Raw genomic sequence first — 27,396 nt, forward strand, 5'->3', positions numbered from 1 at the left:
AATAATGAGATGACCTGGTTTGGAGCAACTTTACTGAATGACTGAGAGCTGACTGAGGGGCAGGCCATTTTGTCCAACGTCAGCGTCTGACCTCACAAATGCTCTCCTGGAAGAATTGTCAGATACTCCCACAAACACACTCGTAAACCTTACACACACTTCCCAAGAGGGTTGAAGCTGTTATAGTCGCAAAGCGTGGGTCAACGCCATATAAAACCTTAAAATGGGATGTCGTTAAAGATCGTCGTGAAAGGCAAGTAGCCCAACACTTTTGGCAATACGATGTGTTTTTGTCCAGAAATACACGTTACTGTAGAGTCGTGGGAAGTTATGTTGTTGAAACGAAAGGAACACTGAAGTTGAGTATGTTTTTTAAAAAAACTCATCTTCATAGAACAAGAATTCACTAAATTAAAAATAAGAAGTTCATATATGATCAAAAACAGTTATATGTATTTGGTTTAAGTATTGTAAATACTGTAATACTGGAAATTATTTTTCCTAAAGGTTATGACAAAAGGATTTTAGACCGATTCAAGCCGACTTGAAAATAAGAATAGACTTTTAATATTTGAGAAAAAAAAAAAAAACCTGTTACAGCTTACATTAAAGTTCAAATAGTAGTTACTCTTGGCATAAATGAGGTTTTATTTGGTAAATCACAAGTCAAAGTTGTACCCTTCAACACTTAAACAGACTAACCTACAAACACAAACTTTCAGGTCGGAGCTCCGTTCCTTTCAGTCATTGGTCTGCGTTTCCTCTGAAGCGTAGCTGACGCAACCGACTCAACTCTGTCTCACTCCTCACTTTGAATGATCTCTAATAAGATCCGCAGCCAGATGGTGTTTTCAGAAAACCTGAGGGGGAAAAAGAAAGAAAGAAAAAAAACAACAACTGTGGTGTGAAAACAGGCAGGTGTATGAACACCTGAGGTCTTACTGATGGTTTTTGTTTGCTTTGGAAAATAAATCTCCCTGCCAGAATGATTTAGTTGTTTGAGTGAGGCCTTCACTAAGTGAGCCAAATGGCTGAGAAATATGATATTGATTTAAGATTTTTTTTTTTTTTTGCTCCTTGTTTGGCGGACCAGGTAGTAATTCAGAGCACATCAGAAGTTAGAGATTCAGGAATGTTTTCCATGACTCATCCCGTCTACTGAATGTGGTTGTAATTATGTTGGTAACATAAATTGTTAGTTATTTTCCCTCCCGTCCCCCTTTCAGATTGGATCCCAAAATTCAAGCCTAATTCAATTTTTTTTTTTTTTATAATTCTATTGTTTTTTTTTTGTTTTTTTTTTGCTTTTTTACCCTTACTCACAGTTGATTTCTCTGATCTGAAAGACCGGAGCCGACCTTGGCTTAGCAAAAGGAAACCGTGCTGTTGTTTCACCTACGGCTATATATAAACCAGGAAAAATCCCCGAAGGAGATGCTCCTCAGCTACAGATCAGCTGGAATCTCCTCCGCTGTCTCTGAGCTCTCCTCCAATTAGATCAGTGCATCATGTCCTGGCATGGCCCATCACTCTGCGCTGACAGCTCTGTGACTCTCAGAGACAATGTGAAATTTATCAGTGCAGTCAGTCCCAGCCAGCTTGTAGCCCCTCCCCCCATCCCCCACTCCCCCCACACACACCTTTAGCCATCATGAGATGGTGTCTGTCTGTCCCTGGTGGTCACAGGGGAAACTGAATTCATCATCGGTTCCTTCTGCAGGTGTCTGATGCCTCACAGAGGAACGCGTGGCTCGGATAAATCTTCCAAAAAGCCACTCCGGGGACCGATTCCCCCCCCACCGCCCCAGCCACAGGTTTGCCACGATGTTTCCCCTCGCTGTGAAAGAAGCGGAGCAGGTTACTACGCTCTAATTGTTCCTCGGTGAGACTAAATGTAGAGCTGCCTAATGTAACGGCTCACTGCTGAAAAAAGGTTCGCCAACAAACAGTGAGGCAGTCCAGCACTTCTTCAATGAAATCGGAGACAAATCGAGGAGAAATGCAGAAAAAAATACTCATACCCATTAATCATTATCAGCAGAGCTCCCCCCCCCCCCCCCATAGGGTGTATGGGAGTTCACCCAGCAGGTTTACATATGTGTTCAAAACCTCAATTATCAAATCCATTAATCAACACCAATGGAGTCAAAGGAAGAATATGATTTTTGGTATTGGCAGAGATGATTTGGCAAGTCTGTGATGGCTGCATCTCACGTATTCAGCTCTGCTGTCCAAAACACAAATGGATTTTCCTCACGATTGCGGCATAATTTAAGGAAGAAATAAACAGGAAGAAATAACAGACTTTTTTGTGCTAAGTTTAGATCCAAAAAAGAGAGTTCAACTTATAAAACTGATAGGAAAAAAACAAACAAACCACAAAACAATACATCGGTGGTTAGTACTGCTGTAATTATACCACTGCTTAGTCAAAGTTGAGTGAACATTGGCATGAGAGACGGGTTATTGCCGGTGGGGTATGAAAATGTTACTGATAATTTCTTTAAAAAATAAAAGTTTAAAATAAGTTTTGCTCAATAAAACTTGGTCATGAAAGCAGTTCAGCATGCCGCATAGTCGGTGCTTTTGTGGTTTACATTAAGAGACTGGATGCTACTGTTGAGATTGCTCTCCAACTCAGGAAGGCCTCCAGGGACGCCTGAAGGTACAAGGCACCATGTAAACCATGTCAAGTAACGACTGCACTGCCTTATATACAGACAACAACACCCTGACGTGTTTCGATATAACTAAAGCGAATCACTAACAGAAGCAGAGAAAAGTTGAAAGTCTGGCAATGAGATGCAAAAGTCATATCCTTACCTTTAATGTCTGAGCAAACCAAGGTGAAAATGCCTATTCTGTCACGCTGCTAATCTGGAGGTCAGAAGTTGAAAGGTTTGGTAAAACCAATGATATGGATTAGGTTTAATGTGTAAGAAGAAGAAGAAGAGTAAACCTAAATGCAGTAATGTTACATCTCTGTAACGTCTATTCTGTGTCCAGACTTTAAATGAATAAACATTGCTGCTGACTTTTAAGACTTGGACACTTTGTTTAGGCAGTAGTGGCACATTATTTAAAAAAAGGAGTACCACGAATGACGTCTTTTAAAATCAATTTCTGTTTTACGCTAATGTAGTGAGACATCTCATTTTACCTTCTGCCTTGTCCACTGCACTTCTTCTGCGTCAAACAAGAAGGAATTTGCAGACAAAACTGCATTTGTATCTTTTTTTTTTTACTTCAAATGTTCAAGTGGCAAATATTTCTCCATTCCCTAACAATATTTGATAAGTTCACTTTCATCCTTTCATCTCCCAAAACCAAGCCAAACCAATGGCTGTCATTATGGTAAAAGTATATACTTGCTGTTTTCCCCCATTTTCTGGCTAACATGTCTGAACAGTCAGTCAACCATAGACTGTAAAAAGAATAAAATAAAATCCACACTCCGGCAAACGCTTTCATCTCTGAATGTTTGATAATCTTTTCGCAGCATTTGACATCGATGAAACACAAAAGATGAACACTAAAAAATAATTGCATGATGCAGTTCTCGTTTTGACGGCTAAAATAACACTTTCACCCTCGACAAAGCGGTGACTTTTTGAAAACCAATTAGAGAGTTCGACGGAAAGGGTAAAAACAGACGACATGTTCTGGACGGGTGGGGAGAGGGGGGGATTGTCACTGCAAAGCGTTGCAAATGAATGTTGCTAGCTTAAAACTCTTTTCTGAAGTAAAACTGGCCCTTCAACTGTTTCACTGCCAAAATCATATTTATATGTATGGTCATTAAATGTGAATATAGGACAGGCGCTGCAGTGGACTCCCTGTTGGGTCCCCTATATCTGTTGCGGAGGGGGCGATTCAGCGCTGCCATGGAAAATTGGACATTTAGGAGCCAGCTAGAGGAGCGGCCTGCTCTTCTGCTCCTCTAGCACTCAGGTGCCCACTGGCCTGCTGCCACCACCAGCTAGAAGCTGTTGGACCAAAGCAGGCAGGCCGCCTCGGTGGACACTCTCTACTGCCTGTGTCCTCTGTCCAAAGATCCAACTCTGATGAGCTGAGAGTCGAAATAACTGAGATAAACAGTTTTTAGGCCAGGATCAGAAGAAGAAGAAAAAAAAAATCACACGATAGGAGAGTGTGTTGGAATATAGATAGGTCTTATTATGAGAGTTTATCTCGGGGATAAGAAGCCAACTCCGGGATGAACTCATTTATCGGTGGGTGTGTGTGAACAAAGATCTTTGCTAACTTCGACAACCAAACCGAAAGTAGTTTTTGATTTAAGCTATTTGTAGCTTTGAGGCTACAAGTTAGCTTCTGGTGGTCCGAGTCGGAATATTTACACTAAAAAAAGATGCTAAAATATTTCCTCATCCCAAATGCTGAGATATTAATGTTAGGACAAAGGTTGATGTTTAGCAGTTTTAGCTAAACATCCCGTTGAAAACTTTGACCCAATTTGTAGAAAAGAGACGAAAAGGTTCCTAATCGTTCTTTACAGACCACCACCCAATGTGAACTACAGCTTTATCAGGTTTCGGGATGATGTAAGAAATTATAAAATAATTCTGTGACATAATGCCAATGGGTTTTGTTATTTGGCTTTCGTAAATACTAGAGAATGAATTTGTTCACTTAAAGCAAAACTAGCCTCCTTTCTGCTAATAAGTTAGCTGGCAGAGGCTAAACCGAGGCTAAGCTAGGCTAACAGTTTCGCCAGACAGTTCAGTCGAAATAGTTTATACATTGTTTTAGATTGAGTACATTTTTCCAGATGAAACCATCAATAAAAGCCCCAATAAAGTATTCGCATTCTCACCGCTTTCTAACAAGAGAATACAGCCTGCATAGTTCCCTTCAGGTAGTCAGAGAGGCTTTAAATGCTGCTACGCCTGCTTTGTGCAAACATGTCTGCTCATTTAACAGTGCAGAGGAGAATTAGCGCTGTAGCTGTGCCAGAAGCTGCCAGATGTGAGGTCAACAGCTGCTCGCTCCGAACAGCTTTCTGTTTTTCCCAGATTCACGCCTCGTTTTTATGAGAAGGATTAATTCAGTATTTTGGGAAAATGCTCATTAAGGCTTTAGGAGTTCAGGTGTAATCGACACTGCGTGGAGACTCTGCAAAGCACAAACACCATTACTGTTACTTGATACTTTTTTTAAATGTAATTGAAAATGTAAGTTGTGTCAAAGTTGGTGTCCTTTCTTTGCTAAAGAATAAAAAAACAAGCAATATTTTTTGCTAGCTTGTGGCTTTATGTTCCATCGATCAAGTCCTTCTCCTCGGGCTAAATTGAATCTAAGTATGGTTGAAAGGTTAAATTTAGCTACATAATGGTGTTTATCAAATTAGCTCACCAGGCCGGTTTTGCAGCATTGTTTATTATGCCCTGAGCCACGGTGTCAAACTCAAGGCCCGGGGGCCAAATGTGGCCTGCCATTGCTTCTTATGTGGCCCTCTGCTATCGTATCTTACCAGACCTCTAACAGAGCCAGACAGTTTAAGAAAATTTAGAAAAAAATGTTAAGAATATAACAGATAAGACTGCTTATCCCTAACTGAAATGGTGATAATAGAAGATAATTTTATATATATAAAAAAATAAAATAAAAAAACCCCCGTCAGACAGGTCATCTGCATCATGGTGCAGCGAACCAAAAATAATAATCAAAGAAAAATTGACAGATGCAAATTTTTGCGCAGCTATTTTCCAACATACTTAATCACTATAATTGTAGTAGAGATGGGGAAACTAGTTTGCTCAAACTTTTCTGAGCAAAAGTCTTTTTATATCATTTCGTTTCAATAATTAAACATTCACATTAGGAGATTATTGATGTATTACAACAGAGAATGTTAAAGTGTCGCTCTAGAACAGAAAGAAAAGACGTATTGAATATCAGAAATACTATAATATTAACAAGTGATCTGTTTGACACGCAATAAAAACTAATGACACACACATACACAGAAGTCCAACCCAGAACTTAAATGGAAATGGAAATACTTTATTTCACCATAACACTGTAACAAGCTTGGGAAAAAAGAAAAAAATACAAAAAAAAAAAAAAGATCAAATCAAACAAAATGCTACAGAGCACCACATCATACAGACAACTGTTAAAAGTGGCAACAGAACCTTATGCTAATGGTTTTCACTATCTAAGGTATCATTTTTCATAATCATTGTTATTATAGAAATCAGCAAAAATGTCTGGACATCAAGCACAGTCATGCCAGTAATAGTAATATCTTACAGATTCATGTAGCAATGCTTTGGAGTGGGTAATCGGCGACGCTCAAAGGCTTCGCTTTGGGCAGGCGCGACGCGGGTCAGAGGGAACTTGTAGTCCGTCGTCCGTTTGGCATTTGGTATAAAGGATCTGAGGATACAGGTGTGGGTCACAGACTGTTCGCAGGTTGCTTTTAAACACCTAACGTGCACAAAGTACCAGATGGGTGGAGGTGATGTATGCAATGTACAATAAAAGCTTTAAACTGGGGAAAAAGGAAAAAAAAAAAAAAAAAAAAAAAAAGGATAAACCAGAGGAGACAAAACCTGAATGTCAAAGATGTACAATTATCTGTGACCTGAATTGTAACCTCCAATCATCTGGCTCAGCAGGTCAAAACCAAGCCGAACAGTGCAAACACTATTTGACCCAGGCCCCGTGAAGAGGACGGTGAGGAGACACAGGGGGCCGTGTTACTTTTTTTTTTTCTTTTTTCTTTTTTCTCTTTGTACACGGAGAACTCTGTACAGGTGCCTTCAGATCTGCCAGGGACTAAAGGCACATCGGGTCCACTGAGCAACAGATGTGTCCGTTCTGCAAATGAGAGAAAAGAGGGAGAAGGGAAGGTCACAGTCACACTTGAACCCTACAGGCAAAGTCTTTTTGAGACGCAGTGGCTGCTAATTTCCCATGATGCAGAAGCTGACATTTGGAGCTTCTCGGCTTGTCATTTTTTTTTTTACCACCGGCCGACCCGAGGGAATTTTATAGCCGGGATTTAAATGTGAAAGCCCACCGGGTCACGGATCGCCATCATCATGGCCGAAACAAAACTGCATGTCAGTTCAAAGCTATGTGCAAAAAAAAAAAAAAAAAAAGACTGTCAGTAGGGTGTAAAGCTCTGCTTGTGAAATACTGCCACATTCCTTTTGTTTCCGATAAGAGGCTCGCTGCCGGCTAAGTAGGAGGAATGAGTGGATTAGCTTTAAAGCTACGGCAAACAATTTACGTCCACGTTACAATATCACCTGTTCAGTCCAACAACACGGAGAGCAGCTTGACTTACCGTCCTAATGTTATTTGCCGCAGTTTCTCATAAGATGCTACAACTACCACTCGGAGTATTGAATTGTGTAAAGACGTCTGCTCATTTAATGCAGCGCAGAAGAGGATCGACGCCGCGGCTGAGCCGGAGGCTACAGGTGAGAGGTCAACAGCCGTTCTTTTTGAATAGGTTTCTGTTTTTTACAATAAAAAAAATAAAATTGAATGCCTCTTTTTCAGGTAAAGGTTCCTTTTAGTATTTTAGAAAAGGGCTCATTGAGGCGTCAGGAGTCCTGACTGAAAGAACACGATCATGATCGCGTTAAACTCGACACCGACGCTGAAGGTTCCGACTAGTTTCTACTCTACCTGGCAGCTTGAGCTCACCGATAGTCATGTTTACTCATTTTCTTATTAGTCGCATCAGTCGATAATTCTGTTACTGCTGAACAGAGGAGTGCTCTCGTCACCTCCATTTAATAAAAGACGGAGCCGTCTGCTTGTGAGCGTTTCTGTTGTCTTGTATCCGCAGCAGAATGACATGTTTTAAGTGCAGACTTTGAACCAATTCAGATCCCTGCCAACGACGCCAGTTGCAACAACTTTTCAGTGGACGTGTTCGCCGTGTCACCAAAAGGCTGGCGGTGAGGCGGTTTTAGGAAAAATAATGCCGAACTAAAAGAACTGCACAAGAAGTCATGCAGAAACATAAAGACAGAACCCTACATAACCCATGTAGAGAGTTTATCAGAAAAAAAAAAGTTGATTTTGGGGGTGAGTTTCACTTTAAATGTAGTTCACAAACTATCGCCATTGTTTCTTCCAAGTCGGCTACATTTGTTTACTCTGAACTCACGTTTGGCCTCTAGAGGTTTTTGCGATAGTTCTCATGTGAAATATGAATAATCGGAATAAAACCCAAAAACATGCGACAATTTTAAACTCTTGTCGTGTGAACCAGGCGCTACAATGTATTAAAATTGATCTAAATTAGTACATTTAAGGAGCACATTCTTTTATTTTATAGATTATAACAAAATGTCAATTATTTAGACAACCATATTCAAGGGCACATAGGCTACAAGATAAAACTTAAACTTGGTGTTTTAAAGATGCGTTTAGGTGTCATGTCAGTCTTATGCACACTCCAACTTAAGTGTTACCTAATCCTGTAATAGCTTTATGCTAAGCTAAAAAGCTAGCAAGGCTTTATCCAACACAGAAAGGTCTGACTCCTTGGAAATCAATAATAAAATTAGGTAAGGTGCAAAAACCTTTGGAAAGTACCCAAAATATACCCCAACTGTAAGTGTTGGTCTATGAAATGCTGCAGTGAGGCCATAGAAACGCTCAAACTGCCTCTGTGGCGTGAAATCTGCATCGCAGCATGCCGCCTTTTCAGTCAGAAGCAAGCGACTCGCCCCAGCTCGCGGCCTCGACTCCGGGCGCCTCACCTTGCACTGGCACAGGGTGCACTCCGTGCCGTGTTTGATCCAGGAGGAGCCGCTGAAGCGTGAGATGTTGTGCTCGTCCGTGCACGTCTTGGTGATGTCGTTGCGGATGGTGTCGGCCTGGCAGGGGTCAGTGACACAGCGGGGGCAGCACTCGCCCTCCGGCACCATGGTGAACTCGCAGTCCACGGGCGGGCATGGCAGAGGCCAGCAGTCCACCTGCCCCTGCTGCGGGGGGGCGAGAGGGAGGAAATGTCACACCATTTAGAGAAAGAGTCAGAAAATAAATAAATAAAAATCTCAGCAAATACATATTTTTCTAAAATATGTATATTTTTTCTTCACCTAAACAAGTCATTAATTCAAATATACATATTTCTCCTGACATTGTGCATTAGCATGCCAGAGGGAACATCATCACTTGATTGAGGGGGGAGGGGGGGAGTTGTTAAGGCACCAAGGAAAAAAAAAAAATAGATGAGCAAAGCAATCTTCCAACAAAGTCAGCACTTTTTTGCAGACTGGGGAAGTAAACGCTGCAGCTTTCTAATTGTCTCATTGTTGTTCCCGTATTAATCTCACGGCAAACTTTGAGCCGGGAACGTCGTATTGGATTTTTCGACTGGCCTGAAAAAACACATCATTTATTCTGTCTTTCGCAAACCTTCGCCCCCACGCCCCGCACCTTCGTGCTTTTTTTTTTTTTTTTTTTATCACCGTGGCCTGACCTACTTCTGCCCCACATTGACATCCGTGGCATGTCCCGTAGCCATTTATTAGTCATGTTGTTCAAAAAACGAGAGAAAAACCCAGCAGAAGCCAGGAGATGCTAGCACGGACACTTAGTTCGAAGCTCGATTCAAGCGTCCCACCGGGGGTTATTTAATATCACTGAAAATCGCTCGGATCAGCGTTCTACAAGAAGTTGCTGGAAAAAATAGTTTATCTGTAAAGAACACAGACTCCCACAGTGCAGATGCCCACGCCTCGTGTCTGTGAAAACACTCCAAAGTGGGAGATCCACCCCCTGACTGGCAGCCCCTTCGCTGAGATTTGGGAAGCAAATGAGTAATGAGTCGTCACGGCGTGGAAACTTGATCAAGCTGACGCAGCGGACAGGGCTTCGGTGTCTCTGTTATTTCTACAGGCCGTTTCATTCGCCGTTCTTTGTGTCTCGTCGTGATTTTATCTCCTCTTTCTTACACGGGACCATTCAGCGGTTTGCAAGAGTGAATACTAATAAATGTCTCCGAGGAGATTAGAACTGGTGACATTTATCTCCGGCTGGAAATTAGGCTCAAACAATCATGTTTGCTTTTTTTTTTTATGTGCTTTGACCTTAAGTACAGCTCACATGCATGTTAATGGAAATTAATGCTCTCTTGATTCTAACAGGGTGGAAAATCGTAACTTCTCTCCCCTCCCACTCCAAAGACTGCTTACAGACTGCTTCTACTTTTCGGTCTCCCGACACATTTCAGTGTCTTGGATCATAAAACGCATGTTAATATCACACCAAGATAACCTTAGCACATGGAAAATGTAGTTAGGAGTTCCTGATTCTATTTATAAGAGAAAAAGTTATCAAAATATCCCAAATTCTAGGTGTTTACAGAAACTAGCCATGAGTCTATCACAAGATCGTGGAGGGATTTTTGGGCCACTCTTCTTTGCAGAATTGCAAATGGCCACTCCAAAACATTTATTTATTTATTTTAAAACTCTCAGAGGAAGAGTTGCTGGTCGCCTGTTGACCATCGATTGTCCTTCTGGATAACCGTAGTGCGATTTAGCTCAAGGTCCCTGCTTCCGGACTTTCTACCAGAGAGCAGAATAGCTTCATCTGCTGATGAAAATTGTCCAGGTTGTGAAGCAGCAAAGCAGCTCCACACCATCACACTACCACCATTATTTCTTCTTCTCTTTCTGAAGTGCTGGGTTAGTTCTGGACCAGATCTATCGGGACACACACACACACACACACACACACACACACACACACACACACACACACACACGTTTGTGTTGCTATCTTTGTGGGGACTTTCCATTGACTTCCATTCATTTCTACAGCCTAAACCTTACCTTTACCCTTTTCCTAACCCTAACCATCACATACCTAACCCTACCCAAAACTCAATTCATACCTTAGTCCTAACTCTGACCCCTGACCCAAAAACAGGGTTTCCCCTCGTGGGGACCAGGCTCCGGTCCCCACAAGGAGCAATTGGTCCCCACAACGTAGTATATGTCAGGAAAATCGTCCCCACAAGGTATTACAAACAAACGCACACACACACACACACCACACACACACACACACACACACACACACACACACCATACAATGCAGTTCCGCTTTTGTCTCTTCAGTCTGTGGAATATTTTTCTCAAAATCTTGGGGATCATCGAGCTGTTTTTGTATCAAAAGCAACATGTTAGCCAAGGTTTAGACCGTGAAACTCTTCCATGGATGCCTTTTTTTTTTTGCCAGGTCTTCTCATTGTAGACACATGAACACTGACCCTAACTGAGACTGTCGAGGTCTCCGGTGACTCAGATGTTGTTCCGGGTTCCTTTGTGTCCTCTTAAATGAGTTGTCAGTGCGCTCGCCGAGTGACTTTGGTAGGTTGGCCACCATCTTTCATGGATAATAGTTTTTATTGTTGTTCACTGGGATCCTAAAGCTTTAGAAATGAGCTGTGTTGGTGCAAAGACACTTTGAGAATCTTCTGAGGGCCACACTTACTGACATAATATCACACCATTGGTTTAGATGGAAGCAAATTGATGCCAATGTTTTCTGTTCTCTAATTTCTGTAGAATGAGACAATAATGAATTGTTTTTTTTAATATATTTTCATCTTTGCATATTGTCAAACAGTTCCTTTAGAAGTTTTTTGCTTGGTACATGTGGCAGAGATCAGGTTAGGAGTGTGGATAGAAGTGAAACTAAATAAAAATGTGTGCTTAATCATGTGTGATATATAACCTAGCAATGAGATGATTTTATTTTCACATAGAGCCTGACTGGTTTGGATTGTAAATTTTACAAATCAAATCATCAATAGAGAGCAGCTTTTTGTATTTGGATACATAGATAAAAAAAAATAAATTGTTAAATGAAAAAAAAACAAAAAACATTAGAAATGTTGCAAGAAGTCAAAACCTTGTCTCCAGTAATGGATTTGCCTGCAGAGGCCATTATTCCTGGTTTCGCAATGATTGCATGTGCTTAGGCGAGATGGTTTCACATCTCGGTCCTGCAAACATGTTTCGCCCATCTGCTCCAGTCGCTGTGTATTTTAAGGTCCCCGCTGAGTTTGGACAGCCATTGCTCTCCTAAGTGTAGCAGCATTCAAGGTTCATTTCACGTCCCCGTCACGCTACTGCACCCCACGGTACCGGGTGGGGCGAGAGGGCGGCTGCCTTCTCCTTCAAGAGCTGGAAACGCGCGGAACTTTTAATCGGCCGACTTTAACGTCTGCGATCTCGACACCTGGACATCTGCGGGCCGTGTGCGGACGTGGCGACATTTCCAAACATGTGTATGTTCTGGTGTTTACACTCCCCGTGTGTGTGTGTGTGTGTGTGTGTGTGCGCCCGCGTGAGCGCCGCTGTTGTGGCAGGCAAGTCCGGCCTTCTCAAATGTGTTTGTGTCAACACGTACAAGTGCCTGCGGTGAGCACGGCTGCGGCGAGAGTGAAGCAGAGCGATCTCATTTTCAGCCGAGAGTGCTTCCCCGCTGCCTCTCAGCTGAGCTGTGATTTTCAGGCACTCCTGTAATGGTGCGCTGCAAGAAATCCAAAGAGCGGACCCGGGGTTCAGGCAGCAGGACAACAGCACAATACAGGAGAGCACTTGGGAGGGAAGGTGGCTGAGGTGGGGTGGAGTTAGTGGGGGCGTAGGGGGGTGGTTATTGCCAGGGCTGGTCACAGGGTAAATCTGTCAGAATGGGGAAGACGTCACAGTATCTAAGCTACAAGCACGGTTGTTATTAAAAGGCAGCTAAGAGTGAATGAGAAAGAGAGAGAGAGAAAGAAGGAGAGAGGGAGAGAGAAAAAAAAGCAAGAGTGCTTCGAAGTAGAGATGAACTCAGCAGAAGAAGAGTCGTATATTCACCGTTCCTTCATGCAGCGGCAGTCACGTTCCACAGACTTCAATTTGTTTAATTGGGGTTTTATGTGATAGATCAATGCAAAGTAGCGGTACGACCGTAAAGCAGAAGGAAAATGATGGACGGTTTTCATCGAGGCTCCACAGAAAATCTGGAGCCTCTGGGAGCAGAGATTCCCAGCTCCGTTTTTTTTTTTTTTACATGTTAAAACTATCACTATGTTGGGGCAGCATGACAGATAATCTGTGAAAAAAACCCCGAGTTCCTCTTCCTTCTCCCTGTAGACCTACCGTCATGTGAAAAAAATACATTTGTTCATCAGAAACAACCAATCAGAGTCAGAAGGAGGGTCTTACCGCTGTCAATCGCCGTCGTGTACTCACTTGACCCTTGACCTTAGTAATAAATAGTCTATACTGTAAGCCTTACTGTGAGAGCTTCAGTGTTATTTTGTTTGGCGTGAAGAATAGGGGTTCTCAGACTGCAAAGTACACCAGAGAATACGAGGAAGTCACTCTCGGCAAACACTCTCGAGTCAACGCGAGCATACACCCTGTTAACTCGCAGCAGTGGGAAGCCCACACATGCTCAACCTTGGAAGAAGCCTCAGTGAAACGTGTTATTCCATCAACGCGGACTATACCAAAGATGGCTCTTTGTATTCACACAAATCAAAGCAATCACTTCTTTTTCTTTTTTTTTTTTTTCTTTTGCACCACACAAGAACCAATCTCCCTTTTCTCCTCCCTGCAACCTTCCTATTCACCTCTTAATCACTCTGCTCCAACAAAATATTTCTCCTTGACTTTCTCTTCACCACACATCTCTCCTTGATCAGCATTTCCATGGAGACCGGGGTATTTGTTGCATTCCTTGCGTGGGCGCTGCGGCACACCGATGAAACGCTTGTTTTTTTTTTTTAATTATTTTTTATTTTGTATTTTACACACCGTCACCCCCGAGAAGCGTCGCTGGATATTTCATCAACTGTAACCCACCAGGCACTGGCACTGCTGGCAGTTCTCCACCCAGGTGTCGCCGCTGCCGTAGGTGAGCAGGCCGTTCTGGTGCAGGCACTGGCTGCTCAGGCGGGGGTCGCACTCGGGGCAGCAGAACAGGTCGGCGTTGGGGTTGTCGCAGTCGCACACCATCCGCCGGCACATCACTTGGCCGGCCTGAGAGCGGAGCACAATCAAACGTTAAACATTAACACACAGACGCCATCAGGCTGCTCAAAAGACAGAGCCATTAGTGCAGTCGAGTCATTAAACATGCATGTGCATGATAAATAATGGAGCGAGGGTTAAAGAGACCCGGACCTTTCGACGTTTCCGTCCAAACTGTAGGAAAAGCCAAACAATAGTGTGAACTTCAAACTGCTTAAATTATTCTAGCTTATTTCTCTGGACAAATAATCCTCTTCCCTTTAAACGCAGAGAAATGTCTCTAAAGCAAAATGGAAATGTTTTTTTTTGTGTTTTTTTTGGCGTCGTTCGTTCAGGCAGACTTTGACAAACAATGAAAAGAATGAGCTCGTCAACCGATTCAATGCCGTTCGCTAGAACAAAACTCTAAGGCTCTTTTCATCGAGATTCAAGGTCCACACTTGAAATGTCACAAATATTTGTCACATGCCAATTATGAATTGACTGAAAAAAATAAAAAAACATGCATGAGATGCAAAGTTTCTTTAAATGTACAGATTTAGTAAGAAGTTTACATACATTTGTAACGGGCATAAATGTCACATGTCACAGCTTTTAGCTCAGCGTTTCAAGTGCAAATCAGTTTTTTTATGCCACTGCAACGACTAACCAACATTGATTGGATTCACAAATGTTGATTTTTAATTATAAGTATCCTTTCTGGCTGGATATTTGTTTGCATTAAAAAAAAAAAAAAAAAAACAGACAATTCTGCATTAATTAACACGATGATTCACAAATAATCATGTAAATGTGTCAAATGTTCATCTGCATTCGCAGACAAGTTTATGGTAAACCAGATTAAAACATAAAACATGTGATAGTTTAATTTAAAAAAATGTCAAATAAGCATATTTAAAAAAAAATACACAGTCTAAATGTGCAAGAGAAATTAACCTGTATATAATCACAGATTTGATTAGTTACCAACAACTACTTTATGGATTTAGAAAACTGCCTATACAATCAGTGTGCCCGGCCCTTTAAGAACAAAGCTGACTGCCTGGTTCTGAGATTCTTCAGTAAAGTATATAAATACGTTAGGAGTAATAAAAATATGCAACGGATTTATGCACGTTCCCTATTAACAGTCTATACTAAAAAAATCTGTTAATAAAAACATTAAATCTCATTTGAATATGACTTTAATACCAATGATGAGACGAGAGTGTAAGATAGCACTGACTTCAACAGTATAGTTGCAACACACCTTGATTCAAATGCATATGTATTTTACATTTGTGCGTGCCTTTTCAATAACGAGTGTCTACTGCATACTGAACAGGCTCAGTCTGGACACATTCTTATCTCTCCATTGTCTGGGGGTCTTTGACCTTGGTTTCCCCCCATCACTTAGTGACGGTGCTCCATTTAATATCCAGCTGGGTCCAACCACTTCCAAAACAATAACATGTTTACTCCCCTGCCTCTTAATCTGCTCAATGCCACTAATTTTGACAGGCAGCACCTCAATCTCTCAAATCAATTAAACAACTCATTTAATTAGGGAGCCATTTCTGTCCTGCTCCTTTGTAATCAAATGAATAATTTGCCGCTTGATCATTCACCACCGACACTAATCCACTATAATCGCCTTCCACTACTCCCAGACACTCGGCATTAGGTCGAGTAAAACGCTGCGAATTCGGAGCGTGACGGCGCCGCAACCCGATAAAAATGAAATAAAACATCTCTGAGGTGACAGAATGAGTTTTTCCCGGACCCGTTCTTCCCAGGTGTCTCACCGCCAGGATGCCAGGAAGTGATCAAAACAACAACGTCAGAAACTTGAGTCAATCAAAACGTTCAAGAAGTGCGACAGCACATACTGCTCGTCCGTCAAAACAGCGTCGCTGTCGTGTCCCGTCAATCTCCCTCGTTTGCCGAGAATCAAAAGAAATTGGATAAATTAACACAAGTTGAAATAAAAAGTTATTTTCGATTGCTTTGATGACGACATAGGAGGCTAGCAAGAGCCTGAAAGCCACATTGTTCACCAAGTTTTCACACACAAAAGCATTACGGGGAGCTTTATCCAAGCAAACCTCTAAATAAGTACAAAAAATAAAAAATAACTGCATAAAAGAGAAGCAGCAGTGCAGTGAAAACGTCCAGTGAAAATTTGAGGAACTCATATGTGCATTTTTGCAGCTCGGCGGCCTAGAAAACATCCCTCAACACGAAATCTGCAAGACGAGGCTTCCGCTCCACTTGCTGCACGGCGTTGATCCGAAGTGAAGTTCATGTGAGGAAGTGCTCTGATTATTTATGAGTATTAATTTTAACTTTGAACTTGTCAGAACCAGTTGAGTGTTATCACGTCCCACACGCAGTTTGGACATTTTATAACAACGCATGCTGTACAGGAGTTACAAACTCAAATTAAATGGCTATTGCGGAGCTCAATTGCAACAATTTGGATTAGTGATAACACGACTTGTCTGTTAAATGAACTGGTTCAAACGCGTTGCGACAAATGCAAACTGTAAATGTGCTAACGTGGAAAAGATGAAGCTGCAGACTAGCTTAGATTATTCTGATGTTAAACTAATAAAAAACTGGAATAAGTTTGTGCCCGATTTTACAATTTGGTCTTTCTATTGGCGTATCTGTTAGTTAATTAGTGACTGCTGATGCTTATATGAAGAGACAGAAAATTATAATCTGGCACCAGCTACCTGACGCTAGCTGGAGGGTTTAAACATTGCAATTCTTCATACACTTGGCATTTTTCAAATTTCAAACCAAACCATTTGTTATATTCCTGTTATCTTTTTAGTTTAGTTTAGTTTAGCCATTTTAGTCATATTCTGCGTTTCGTTTTTCCCTCTTTTCCGTCGCCGCTGAATGTTCCTCCAGGTACCGGGGGGGGGTGGAACGGAAAAAGTTAGCTGTTAATTTTTGTGGGTTTGTCACTGCAAACACATTACATAAAACTCATTTTACCCACTGGTGATATAAAATATTTATTTGTGCCGCTTTATGAACATGCAGTTACACTATCTGCTCAATTATTAACTATGAATGAGTGCAAACTACAGTATAAATCTTTTTTTTTTCCCCCACAGAGGCAGAAGATGAAGTATAATTTGCTGCAAAGAACTTACATTATCCACTTCACTTTGTCTCTTTTGAAGATCCAACAGCGGCGTGTTTGCACTTTAGCGTTAACAAACAGCAACGCCTTACTGTCCGTGAGCCATACGATTATTCACGTAACAGTGTCATGATTGCTCCTTTGCTAATAAGTATATATTTTTATTAATTAAAATAGAAAGACACAACTCTCCCTGTCTCTTTACAGTCTATTGTCAAATGTCATTTGTTGGCGAGGAAAACATCTTCCTTACGAAGGACGGAGGTGACATTTGATTAGCCCCGTAGGGGACGGCTTCCGTCGCATGGAAGAAAAAGCGGGTTTCCACTAGTTTTCTTACTCTTATAAGAAAGAAAAAAAATACCCACTTGTCCTTGCAGGGACAAGTGGGTATGCTTGCTACTTATTTAAAGCAAACACTACATGTAAATTGGACATGCTTTGTTTCAACGCATCGTAAAGTTAGTGTGGTGAGCAGCAGCCTGTGTGCTGCACAGACATTTATCATGTCTGTGGAGCATCCAGACCCTTGTCTTAACCCAAGTAGTTACTGCAAGCATTTCCAAATCCAGCGTGTTTCATGACAGACAGAGGTTGACCTCTCACAAAAGGACCAAACAGAGGAACTTTGCTGCAGCACGTTCAGCCTCCGTGGTATTTGCTGGAGTCAGCTTTGGGTCACTTTGCCAATTTGAGGAAATTTCTCTAGGGTGGGTACAAATTAACATGCTGTGGCAAACAGGGCTTTTTTTTGTGCCTGCGAAGAAGAAGATAAAGCAACCAAAGTACCAAAGGGGCAAAATGACCAGCACCTGTCAACATATTTGACCGAACAGCTGGAGTGCATCCACAGAAAATTAAGTTTCCTTTGAAAAATAAATATCTAAACATTTTTCTTCCAGTAACTTCATTTTTAAACACATACTTAATGCTAAGAATAGCTAAATAGCTAACCTTTGGTATGTTTATGGAGTAACAACTACCACCCCAAAAGTACGAACTGATGACATTCAGTGAGTTCACGGACAGGGAGAAGGTCACTGGTCAGGGTAAGCCAATAAGGTCATGTATAGTAGTTTGTTGACATTTAACATGTCTGTGGGTAAAACAAGCAGCTTTTCATGAGCAAGATACTGAGATGCATATGGAAACAAGTGACTCTGATGTGACCTTACAAATGAACTCAACTGCAGAATGTCATAATTTCCACAAATAATTTAGTTTTATTTTAGTTGAACTGCTGACTGACAGTGACTGATTAATTTTGAAAAAAATGTATGAAAGAAAGGCATCTTTAAATTTGATCTCATTACTTGCTGTTGCATGAAGATTTTGATCTTGCTTTTCATATTCTCTACAAAACTCAACAATCAGTGTGACCTGCTCAGCTCATTTGCCCGTACGTATCCACTCATGCACCTTATGTTTCATCTGTAGATGAAAATCAAGTGGCCTCTAAACATTATAGTGATTATTACAACCGCGGCTATCATAAAATTAGTCATTACGACTGCAATACGGGGCACTATTATTAGCCACAGCAGCTTTATTTGTTGCTTTAAATGAAATCAGCCTGTCTAGATACAAGGTTATCCCAACCTCGGAACAGTAGCGTCCCGCGCCCCGGTGCCTGCTGGGAACACATGTCCCGCTCCGCCATCTGCCCCTCTGTCTGCAGAGCTCCACCCACCCCTACCTTTAAGCTCTCTCTGTTCTCCATCTTGCCCTGTTTATTACCTGGCAGGAGCACACCGAGCACCTGTCGCTGTCCAGCACCCATATCTGCCCGCTGTGCTTGACCTTGTTGTCATGGATACAGTCGCCGGTGCAGTTATGCCCGTGGGGGCACCGGCAGTCGTAGCCTCCCTCCAGGTTGAAGCACACTGTGTCGTTGGCGCAGGTGTTCCTCCCCGTCTTGCATTCGTTAATATCTGCAGGGAGCACAAAGGAATGACATCATGCATATGCTCTGTGCAGGCAAAGCTGTTTCTGTGCATGATCTGCTTGGAAATAATAATAATAGTAATAAAAAAAGGACATTAAAAAAAAGAAATTAAGTCTGGTTTTGATGCAGAAGAGCAATGCAGGCGCGTCAATTCTGCAGCGCGAGACAGCAATGTAACCCAGAAACCCACTTTGGCCAAATTCTGCTTTTGAGAGGTGCAGACAGGTTGTTATCATTTATGTTTTTTTTTTTTTTTCATTATTATTTCAGAGTGCTTTTAATGCGCGTTCTTTCTTGGCCCTTTCAGATCCAGATGACGGCTAAGATGGGGGTCAAAGAATGGAGCAGCAGCACCAGCTCAATTGTTGCGCCCATTTCTTCCGTGTTTCTGTTGATTGAGGGTTTCGCTTCCGACGGCCTCCACATGTCTGCCGACGTGCTAAGAAAATGTTTGTTTTTTAAAATTAACAGGCTTCAGAAAGAAAAGAGACATTTTTTTAGGGAAGAGGGAGGCAAAAAGAACTTAAATACGACATGCATCTCCCTGAATCAAAAACATTTGATAGAAGCTGACTGAACTTGTCAGGGAAACTATTTTGCCTCCTAAATTTCAAAACTCTATTTCTGAAATTGAGACATGAAGCAAACCTGCAAGCAAAAAAAAAATTATTTGATTCACTGATCACATTTTGGACTGAATTCAGTCACAATGGTTAAATTTGTGGCTGCATTTCTCTATTTTTAACGAGAAATACTGCGGAAATTATTTTATGTTTACATTAAGGAGAGAAATATTTGTATTTATTTACTTGAAGCTGGAAATTTAAAATCTGGGAATTACACAAAACCCAACTCAACCAACTCTTAAAACTAGTGAGACGCAGCGACTGCTGTGCTAAGAGACAAGCTAACACTAATGTGTTTCACTGAATTTCATGCACATACTACTATGTGTAAGATTTAAAAAAATAAAAGCTTTTAGTAGAGCAAACACTTAACAGCAAGTCATGACGTAGTTTTGAAACAGACGGCAGCCATGTTGGATTTATTTTTTGCCCCTCACTGATGAGAAACTACCAGCTTTTTCTTTGTAAATGCAAAACAGAACAAACTGAAAATATTATTTTGATGATGTTGTAAAATAATCTCTCGGTGGCACTTGGAGACCTTATTCTTCTTTTCTCCTGATTGAATAGTTTTTATTAATTTCTGAATTCTTAGGCTGTTGAGAGATTTGATTATCACAATGTCCTGTTACAAAGTTAAACTTTTAAGAAAAAAGTTTTTTCTTGAACTTTTTTTTGTCAGCAACAGACGGCTACTTGTGCACTAAGCTGAATTATGTCTGCAAGTATTTGATTTACCAGCATCATTTCTAATATTTCTGCCTTTTATGTAACACAATTTGACTTTCAACTTTGCCAAGCTGCAATAACGACCATCTAAAAACCTCCTCTTCTTCATCTGTTCAGATCTTATGGTCCCATCTGCCTGTTACATGCTTCATCTTCAGTTTCCAGCTCTGATACGATCCTGAAAACAAGCTTTTCATCTGATTATTTAAAAAAAAAAAATTTTTTTTAGTTTATTTAGCTTTTCCTTTTCATATATTTGCAGCATCATTCAGCATTTAACAGCGCCTGTTAAAGGGAGAGCTCAGGTTTACTCATGTAATCTTTTTCTTATATAAATACCTGTGACAGTTTGGGACAACAGAAGCTAATAGAGATAATATTGTCTCACAGCTCTGTAACTGGACGCTATTTTCAGAAAACCTTGTATTTTACTGTGTTCTTATTTATTTTGTCCTTATCAGCTCTGATAAAAACAAATTACCTCAAGCTTATTAGCTCTTAATAATTATTTAGTTTAGATTAGTTTCCTCTCAAATTGTTATTTAAGGGCTAAAAACGATGGAGATTCTTTGAATTACATAACATTATCCATTTTTGTATTAATACAAAATGTTACTTGTTAACACCAAGACACCATAAAAACTAGCATTTCTATTCAAGTCAATTCAATTCAACAATACTTTATTAATCCCAGAGGGAACATAAATGACTGCCGTGGGCAAGAACAAACTCCTATAGCTGACTGTGCTACAGAGACTCTGATGAAGCCTCTGACTGAAGACGCTCTGTTGGTATGTCTCATGAAGAGGAGGCTCGTGCTTGTCTGTAATTTTGTGGATTTTATGATAATCTCCTTCTTTATCAGGTTGTTTTCAAGTCTCTGGTTCTGATGGTGGCAGAAGAGCTTTAACCCTCCACAGCAGACTGACAGAACATAATATTCAGATCTGTGAGAATCGGATACCAGCCCATGCCTGATATTTTCTTCATTTCAAGTGTCAAAGAAAAAGGGACACCTGGAGTTCGCTCCTACCAAACTTTTGAATATTTAATAAAGAAAAGGAACAACTCACCTACGCACGATTCCCCGTTGGCGGAAAACAAGCCGTTGTCATGGTAGCCGTCGCGGCACTCGCAGTGGTACCAGCCGGGCAAGTTGACACAAGTGGATTTACTATCGCACTCAACAAAGCCGTCCGCACACTCGTCAATGTCTGAGGAGGAGACAATAAGACACGTACAGTCGATACGTTTGCTTCAGAATCAGCCTTTTACTCAGATATTGCGCTTTCACTCTCGCCTCTTGGGCGTTCTGGACTCTGACTGATTCGTAATTAATAAAACAACTTGTCTTGCATTTGAGAGCATCCAGACCAAAAGGCTTTATTGATCAGACAATTTCGCAGCCAGAGAATGACATCTGAATCAATAAAAGATAGCAGGGCATGAAAAAGAAGAAAGAAAGAAAGAAAGAAAGAAAGAAAGAAAGAAAACTAACTGGAAACAAGAAGCGCATTCTAACAAGACTGAGTCGTAACAAAAACGCCCCGGCAGAAAGATGTAGCAAAATGCATTGACATGCAGGTAAACAGATTATTTCCAAAGTCAGTGCACTCTCGATTTATTTTATTGAGGGGGGAAAAAAACTCTGTCGTGGAAAAAAAAAAAAAAAGAAAGACCCTGAACAAATGGCTCTGGCACGGTTTCTTTCAGCCGTTGGGTGGCTGCTGTCGGTGGATGGAGTTTATGTTTATTTTCACAGAGATGCACTCAGGGAAAAAAAAAAAATCCTCGTCTCCGCTTCCTCGTCTTTATAGCAACACTGAGATTAAGTGCTCCGGGTTTTCTCCTCCCCGCGTTTGTCTCCCCCGTCGTTCTGCGTTCGTCTCTCTGTTCTCTGTTCTTTGTGTCTCCTTTTCAGACGCTCACTCTTCTCCCCGCTTACAACGGGCCGACGTTAAACCTCTCCGTTATTACAGCAGGCATCCCTGCAAACATCATCCGAGAACTATTCAGCTGTTAACAATGAGCATAATGCGCACACACGCAGAGACAGACTGACAGACAGAGAGAGAGAGATTACTCTGATATTTCGGCTAACATTTAATTAAACCCGGGGCCAGACCCACGTGAAGGAGGGAATAAAGCCTGTTATTATGCGGCGGGGCTAAATATGTTAGCTCCCGACATGTGCCGTGATTAAATGTGTCTGCTTGGCCGGTGATGGCTTTTTTATGATTGTGCATGATGCATGATGCTTTGCTCTCATTATGAAAATGGCAGTGTGCCGCGTATGACCTTCTTCACATCTGTACTGCAAAAGTATCCCCCCACCCCCACTCTACCCACACACACACACACACACACACACACACACACACGCCGCCCGCACACCCTCAAGCGACTGACAGAAGGGCTCATGGTCCCCCACCATCCAGCCAGTAATAGGATTAAGATCTATTGGCTAATGAGCCCCCGGCCTTTAAATAGAAATTCTGCTGCAGATTAACTGTTGATCAAAATGTTCTGCAGATTAAAGTTTTACAGTGACCCGCAAAGGCGCCTCTTCAACCTGTTCGCATCCCGTCATGTCACAGACGTTATTGTATTTCGTTAAAAAGATTTGCAAATAAATATTCGTAACAGTGATTTGCATTTTTTTTTTTTTTATTTCCACTCCCCTTTACACTGATACCTCTAAATACACTCCTTTGCAAACAGTAGACTGTAAAAACACAAAATCTTACCAAGTATCTTTGTCTAGTTTCAGGATTAGACAGATATTAAAGAAGAACGGCGGATTTAATAGTGACGGTTAAAATACATAGAAGTAATTTTTTTTCCTTTCTTTCTTTTTTTTTTGCCAATTATATTAATTTTAAGGCTAAACTGCAAAAACAAAATCTTACCAAGCATTTTTGGTTTAATTTCTAGTTCAGATAACTTAGTGCACATGAAATAAGACAGAACAAACTTACTTTTCAGCCAGATATTAAAAGCTTGTTTTAAGTCAATAATTCCTTCATATTAATGGAGTGGTATAAGATCTAAGTGAAACAATCTGCCAGTGGAACAACTCATAATATTGTAACTCAAAAAATGGAAAAATTCATTTTCTTGGACTCTGAAAATCCAGCCACATTTGCAACGGAATGGTTTAACCCTATGTAGTCGCTGCCCACCGTGCAGCGTACAAGCATGTGACGCATTTATAAGGCTTCGTAATAACATGGACGCATACCGAGTTTTCATTTCAACTCTGTTGGACAGCACGGACTTCAAACTTTATAAAAGTGTGTTTTTATATTGGTTTTGTGGTTATTTACTTCAAAATAAAGCCAGAAATAAGATTGATAATTTCCGCCTTATTTTGTGGGGTCTAAATGTACCACATTTTGAAACAACCAATGAAAATGTGTTGACGGTCTGTTGCTAGGTAGAACGGAGACACGCAGAGAGAGACGGGGGGGGGGACTTGGATATGGCAAGAGACTAGGGCGCAGCCATGCTTTAGACTATAAGTGTGCTGTTAGAGTTCGTGGTGTGTGCAGTGTTAGTAGTAGTTTTGCTAGCTATCGCTACATGGCTTCATAGCGAGCGCTGACGCACTGAGAAGAGAGACTGCGCGCCGGGATGGCCATTTAGACCTCGTCTTCAAAGGGTTAACATCATTGTGCTATAATGGCCTAGTCAAAGTCTGTAGCTAAATCTTACTGAGATTCTGTGGCAAAGCTGATGTTCTCGAACGATCTCGTCTTAAATCTGACTGACCTTGAGACGAGCCAATTTCAGTCTGCAGATTGGTGAAGCCACATTCTAAGACTTCCAGCTTTGATCGCAAAGTATTAAAGCTATAAATGAAAACTAACCTAACGTGTCAGATTTGTAAAAGACCAAAGATTATTTTTTTGTCTTTCAGAGCTTTATTTGTGAGGACCTTCCAAAACATGCATCCCTTTCTGTTTTGTGTTCATCCATGACAGAAAAAGCCAATAAAATACAACATGTTTTGCTGCTTTTACAAGACAAAAAGGTGAGAAATGTCAAGAAGTGGGGAGCAATTTTGAAATGCTCTGTATTTATCTGATACATGACTTGGACAGTCCAAGTCATCTGCAGGTTTAAAGCTCCGTCTCTGCTAGATGACTTTTGTATTTCACTAATCACCACCACGAAGACAGCAGAGAGGCTCATTTTCTCTTCTTAGAGCCGGTTTCAGGCACACAGCTTCATAAAGTCCACAGCAAACAGTATTTCACTCCAATCATTCAAAATTACGCTGCATTCTCCCCAGCTCTGAAGAGAATTATCCGATACTTTATTTCCGCCTCTGAATGTCAGGATGATAAAAAAAAAGAACCTTTAAAAAAAAAAAAAAAAAAAAAGGGAGGGGAAAAAAAGTGCATTGCCAGTATATGGAAAATTTCAAGCTGAAATTCAGCCTCCGCATTTCCTGCTGCACGAAGCAGTTTAAAGTACAACTGTGCCCGTCAGATGCTATTTATACCAGGAGGGCGATGATGAAGCGAATGTCTAAAAATATGCAAAATGGGTTATTTTCAGCCGGTTTCATTCAGGTATTTAAAACGCTCCGCTGTCTGGCGATAACAACAGAGGCTTACACCCTCTACAAAAGATTTGTCGCTTTCCTCTTTTATCTACGCAAACCTGTCAGCCGCAATTATGCCGCCGCGCCGCTGTCAAATCAACTTTTCAAGTGCCGCCGCGCTTTCAGGACGGAGAAACTCAGCCGCACTTCTGACACGGTTACATGGAGGCACAGCTGGGATAGAGCGCCTTCTCTGTTTTGTTTTTTTTTATCTTTTTTTCTTTCTAAATGAGAAGGGAAGATCGTAGCAATTAAATCATCAACAATGACAGTCAGACAAGGCCGCTGCAGAGAGACGCCGTCCCCGTAGAATCGAGACGCTTTTTGCCTTTTGTTCAATCATACACGGGGACGGCTGGGTAGTTTCACTCGTTAAACGATGCCGCTCTCCTCCCCGGGAAAACGAAACGACTACACAAACAAAAAAATGAAATTGGCCTGTTTCTCTTCCACTGGAAAGGTCAGAAGCTAAGACACCGCCGTTGCCCTGGTGATGGGGAAGACATGAAAATGACTGAAATACCTTGTGTACGTGTAGACAGAGAAGCGTGAGGAGGTCAAGGAAGACGGAAGGGAAAAAGGAAGGAGGAGGAGGTAAAGAAAGAGAGAACAAGTGAGTACGAGATAGACTGCAATTATATTTCTCGTTATCCTGAGTGGCAGCCCGGAAACAAGAGCTCTATTAAGGCATCTCTCAAAGGACAAAGTGGAGGAAGAAAGAAAGAAAGACAAAAAAAAAAAAACATCCGGATTTCCCTCTGAGAGCTTCTTATGTCTGCTTGCCATGAAACCGCCCTCCTCCAGTTTTGTTCATCCGCCGCCTTCACCTTCCCAGGTGTTTCTTTTTCTCAGTCTGCAGCTCAAAGCCGAGGCAGAAACAGAGGTGCTCTCATTATAACCTCCGGCAAACCCTCGCAGTCCGCTGTCTCTGTGAGCAGGAAAAGGGCAGAATAGAGACGTAGATTTAGCCTCACCTCTGCACGGCTTCTTTTTCATTGTCCACGCTCACAATAACCTCTTCACTTTGTTCTATTTTCGTCTGTCGCTGATGGCAAGCTCATTTCTTTTACCTTTTCTTTGTGTTCCCCCTGTTTTATTGTTCGCCTTCTTCAGGTTTCTCCCACAAGCAGAACTTTGTGCCAAAGTTGTTATGGCTGCCAAACACGCCTCCAATACAGAATCCTAATTCTCACCCAATTCCAGCGTCCGTCTTACATGCTTCGGTCAACAATATGTTGCTGTCCACTTCCTGGTTCTCTGCTTTTAAGGAACTATAATGATCCCCATCCCTAAAGACTCTAATATCACATATCTAAACGATTACAGATCTGTGGCACTGAACCCCATACCGGCTAAATGCCTTGAGAGACTTAAAGAAAGCTAAACCACCAACATACGATCCATTTCAATTTGACAGAGGACGCCATTACCACATGGTCTACACATTTCTGGGATATCTAGATCTCAAAGGACGGATGCAAAGCTGCTGTTTAGCTCAATGTTCAATACAATATGGCCAAAGGAACTGTAATGTTAGATTTAACAACACGCTATGTGACTGGATTTTGGACTTTGTACCAAATCGTACACAGTGTGTGAGAGAGTGGGAACACTTCCTCCACTCTTTCCATCAGCACAGGCGTCCCTCAAGGCTGTGTCCTTTGCCCATTGCTCTGTACTGTCCTCACTTATGTTTGTATAGCTTCATTTTTAAATAAGCTGATGACTTCACAATGTTGGGTCTCATCAATGGCAGCAATGAGAAAGCATGCAGAACTGAAGGACATTGTGGTTTTACAACCACCCCAAAACCAGCAAAACAATTGTGGACTTTCTCAAACAAAGTACGAACATTCACTCTCCAATTGATGTTGGGGAAAAAAAAGGAAACGCAAAATTCAAGCTCTTTGGCGTCACTACGACGTAGGACCTGATCTGAGGCATGTGTAGAATTTTCTTTTAAAGAAAGTAACTCCTTCTTTAACCTGTAGCTGCTAACAGATTTTCCTGATCAGCCAACCTTTCATGTCAGATCAAGAAAAGACTCCTGAGCCTTCAACTTCACGGTAAAGGGCAAAGAACAGACATTCCCTTGTCGATGCGCACTTGATTTTTTAAAAGAGGAAATAAAGCCTAAACAGCAGCGATTCGTGGGGAAATCCAAGTCAAACCCGGCTCCACGCAGAGTTCCTGGAGATGAAAAAGACACTGAAATGCAAATCCGTATCTGCAAGCACTTGAGTGGGAGAGTGGGTGAGTAATCAAGGGAAACTGGAAACAAGACTTGTGAACAATTTGTGTCTGCAGGAACGCTCTGATGACAC

General features: G+C 41.5%; 1 protein-coding gene across 1 annotated transcript in view; it reads right to left on the reverse strand.

Annotated features, from left to right (window-relative positions):
* Nucleotides 1-6,003: 6,003 nt before the first annotated feature.
* Nucleotides 6,004-27,396, reverse strand: part of nell2a (neural EGFL like 2a) — a 97,987-nt gene continuing 76,594 nt past the window's right edge. The window contains exons 16-20 of the mRNA XM_088006476.1: nt 21,537-21,677; nt 18,901-19,094; nt 13,860-14,036; nt 8,748-8,972; nt 6,004-6,843 (exon numbers count right to left, since the gene is read on the reverse strand). Of these exons, the coding sequence (XP_087862602.1) occupies nt 6,802-6,843; nt 8,748-8,972; nt 13,860-14,036; nt 18,901-19,094; nt 21,537-21,677 (779 nt within the window). The 3' untranslated portion in view covers nt 6,004-6,801. The remainder of the gene's footprint in view (nt 6,844-8,747; nt 8,973-13,859; nt 14,037-18,900; nt 19,095-21,536; nt 21,678-27,396) is intronic.

Source organism: Poecilia mexicana, unplaced genomic scaffold (assembly GCF_051168715.1).
Source record: "Poecilia mexicana isolate PSO_F unplaced genomic scaffold, ASM5116871v1 scaffold_6, whole genome shotgun sequence".
In the NCBI taxonomy this organism is placed as follows: Eukaryota; Metazoa; Chordata; class Actinopteri; order Cyprinodontiformes; family Poeciliidae; genus Poecilia; species Poecilia mexicana.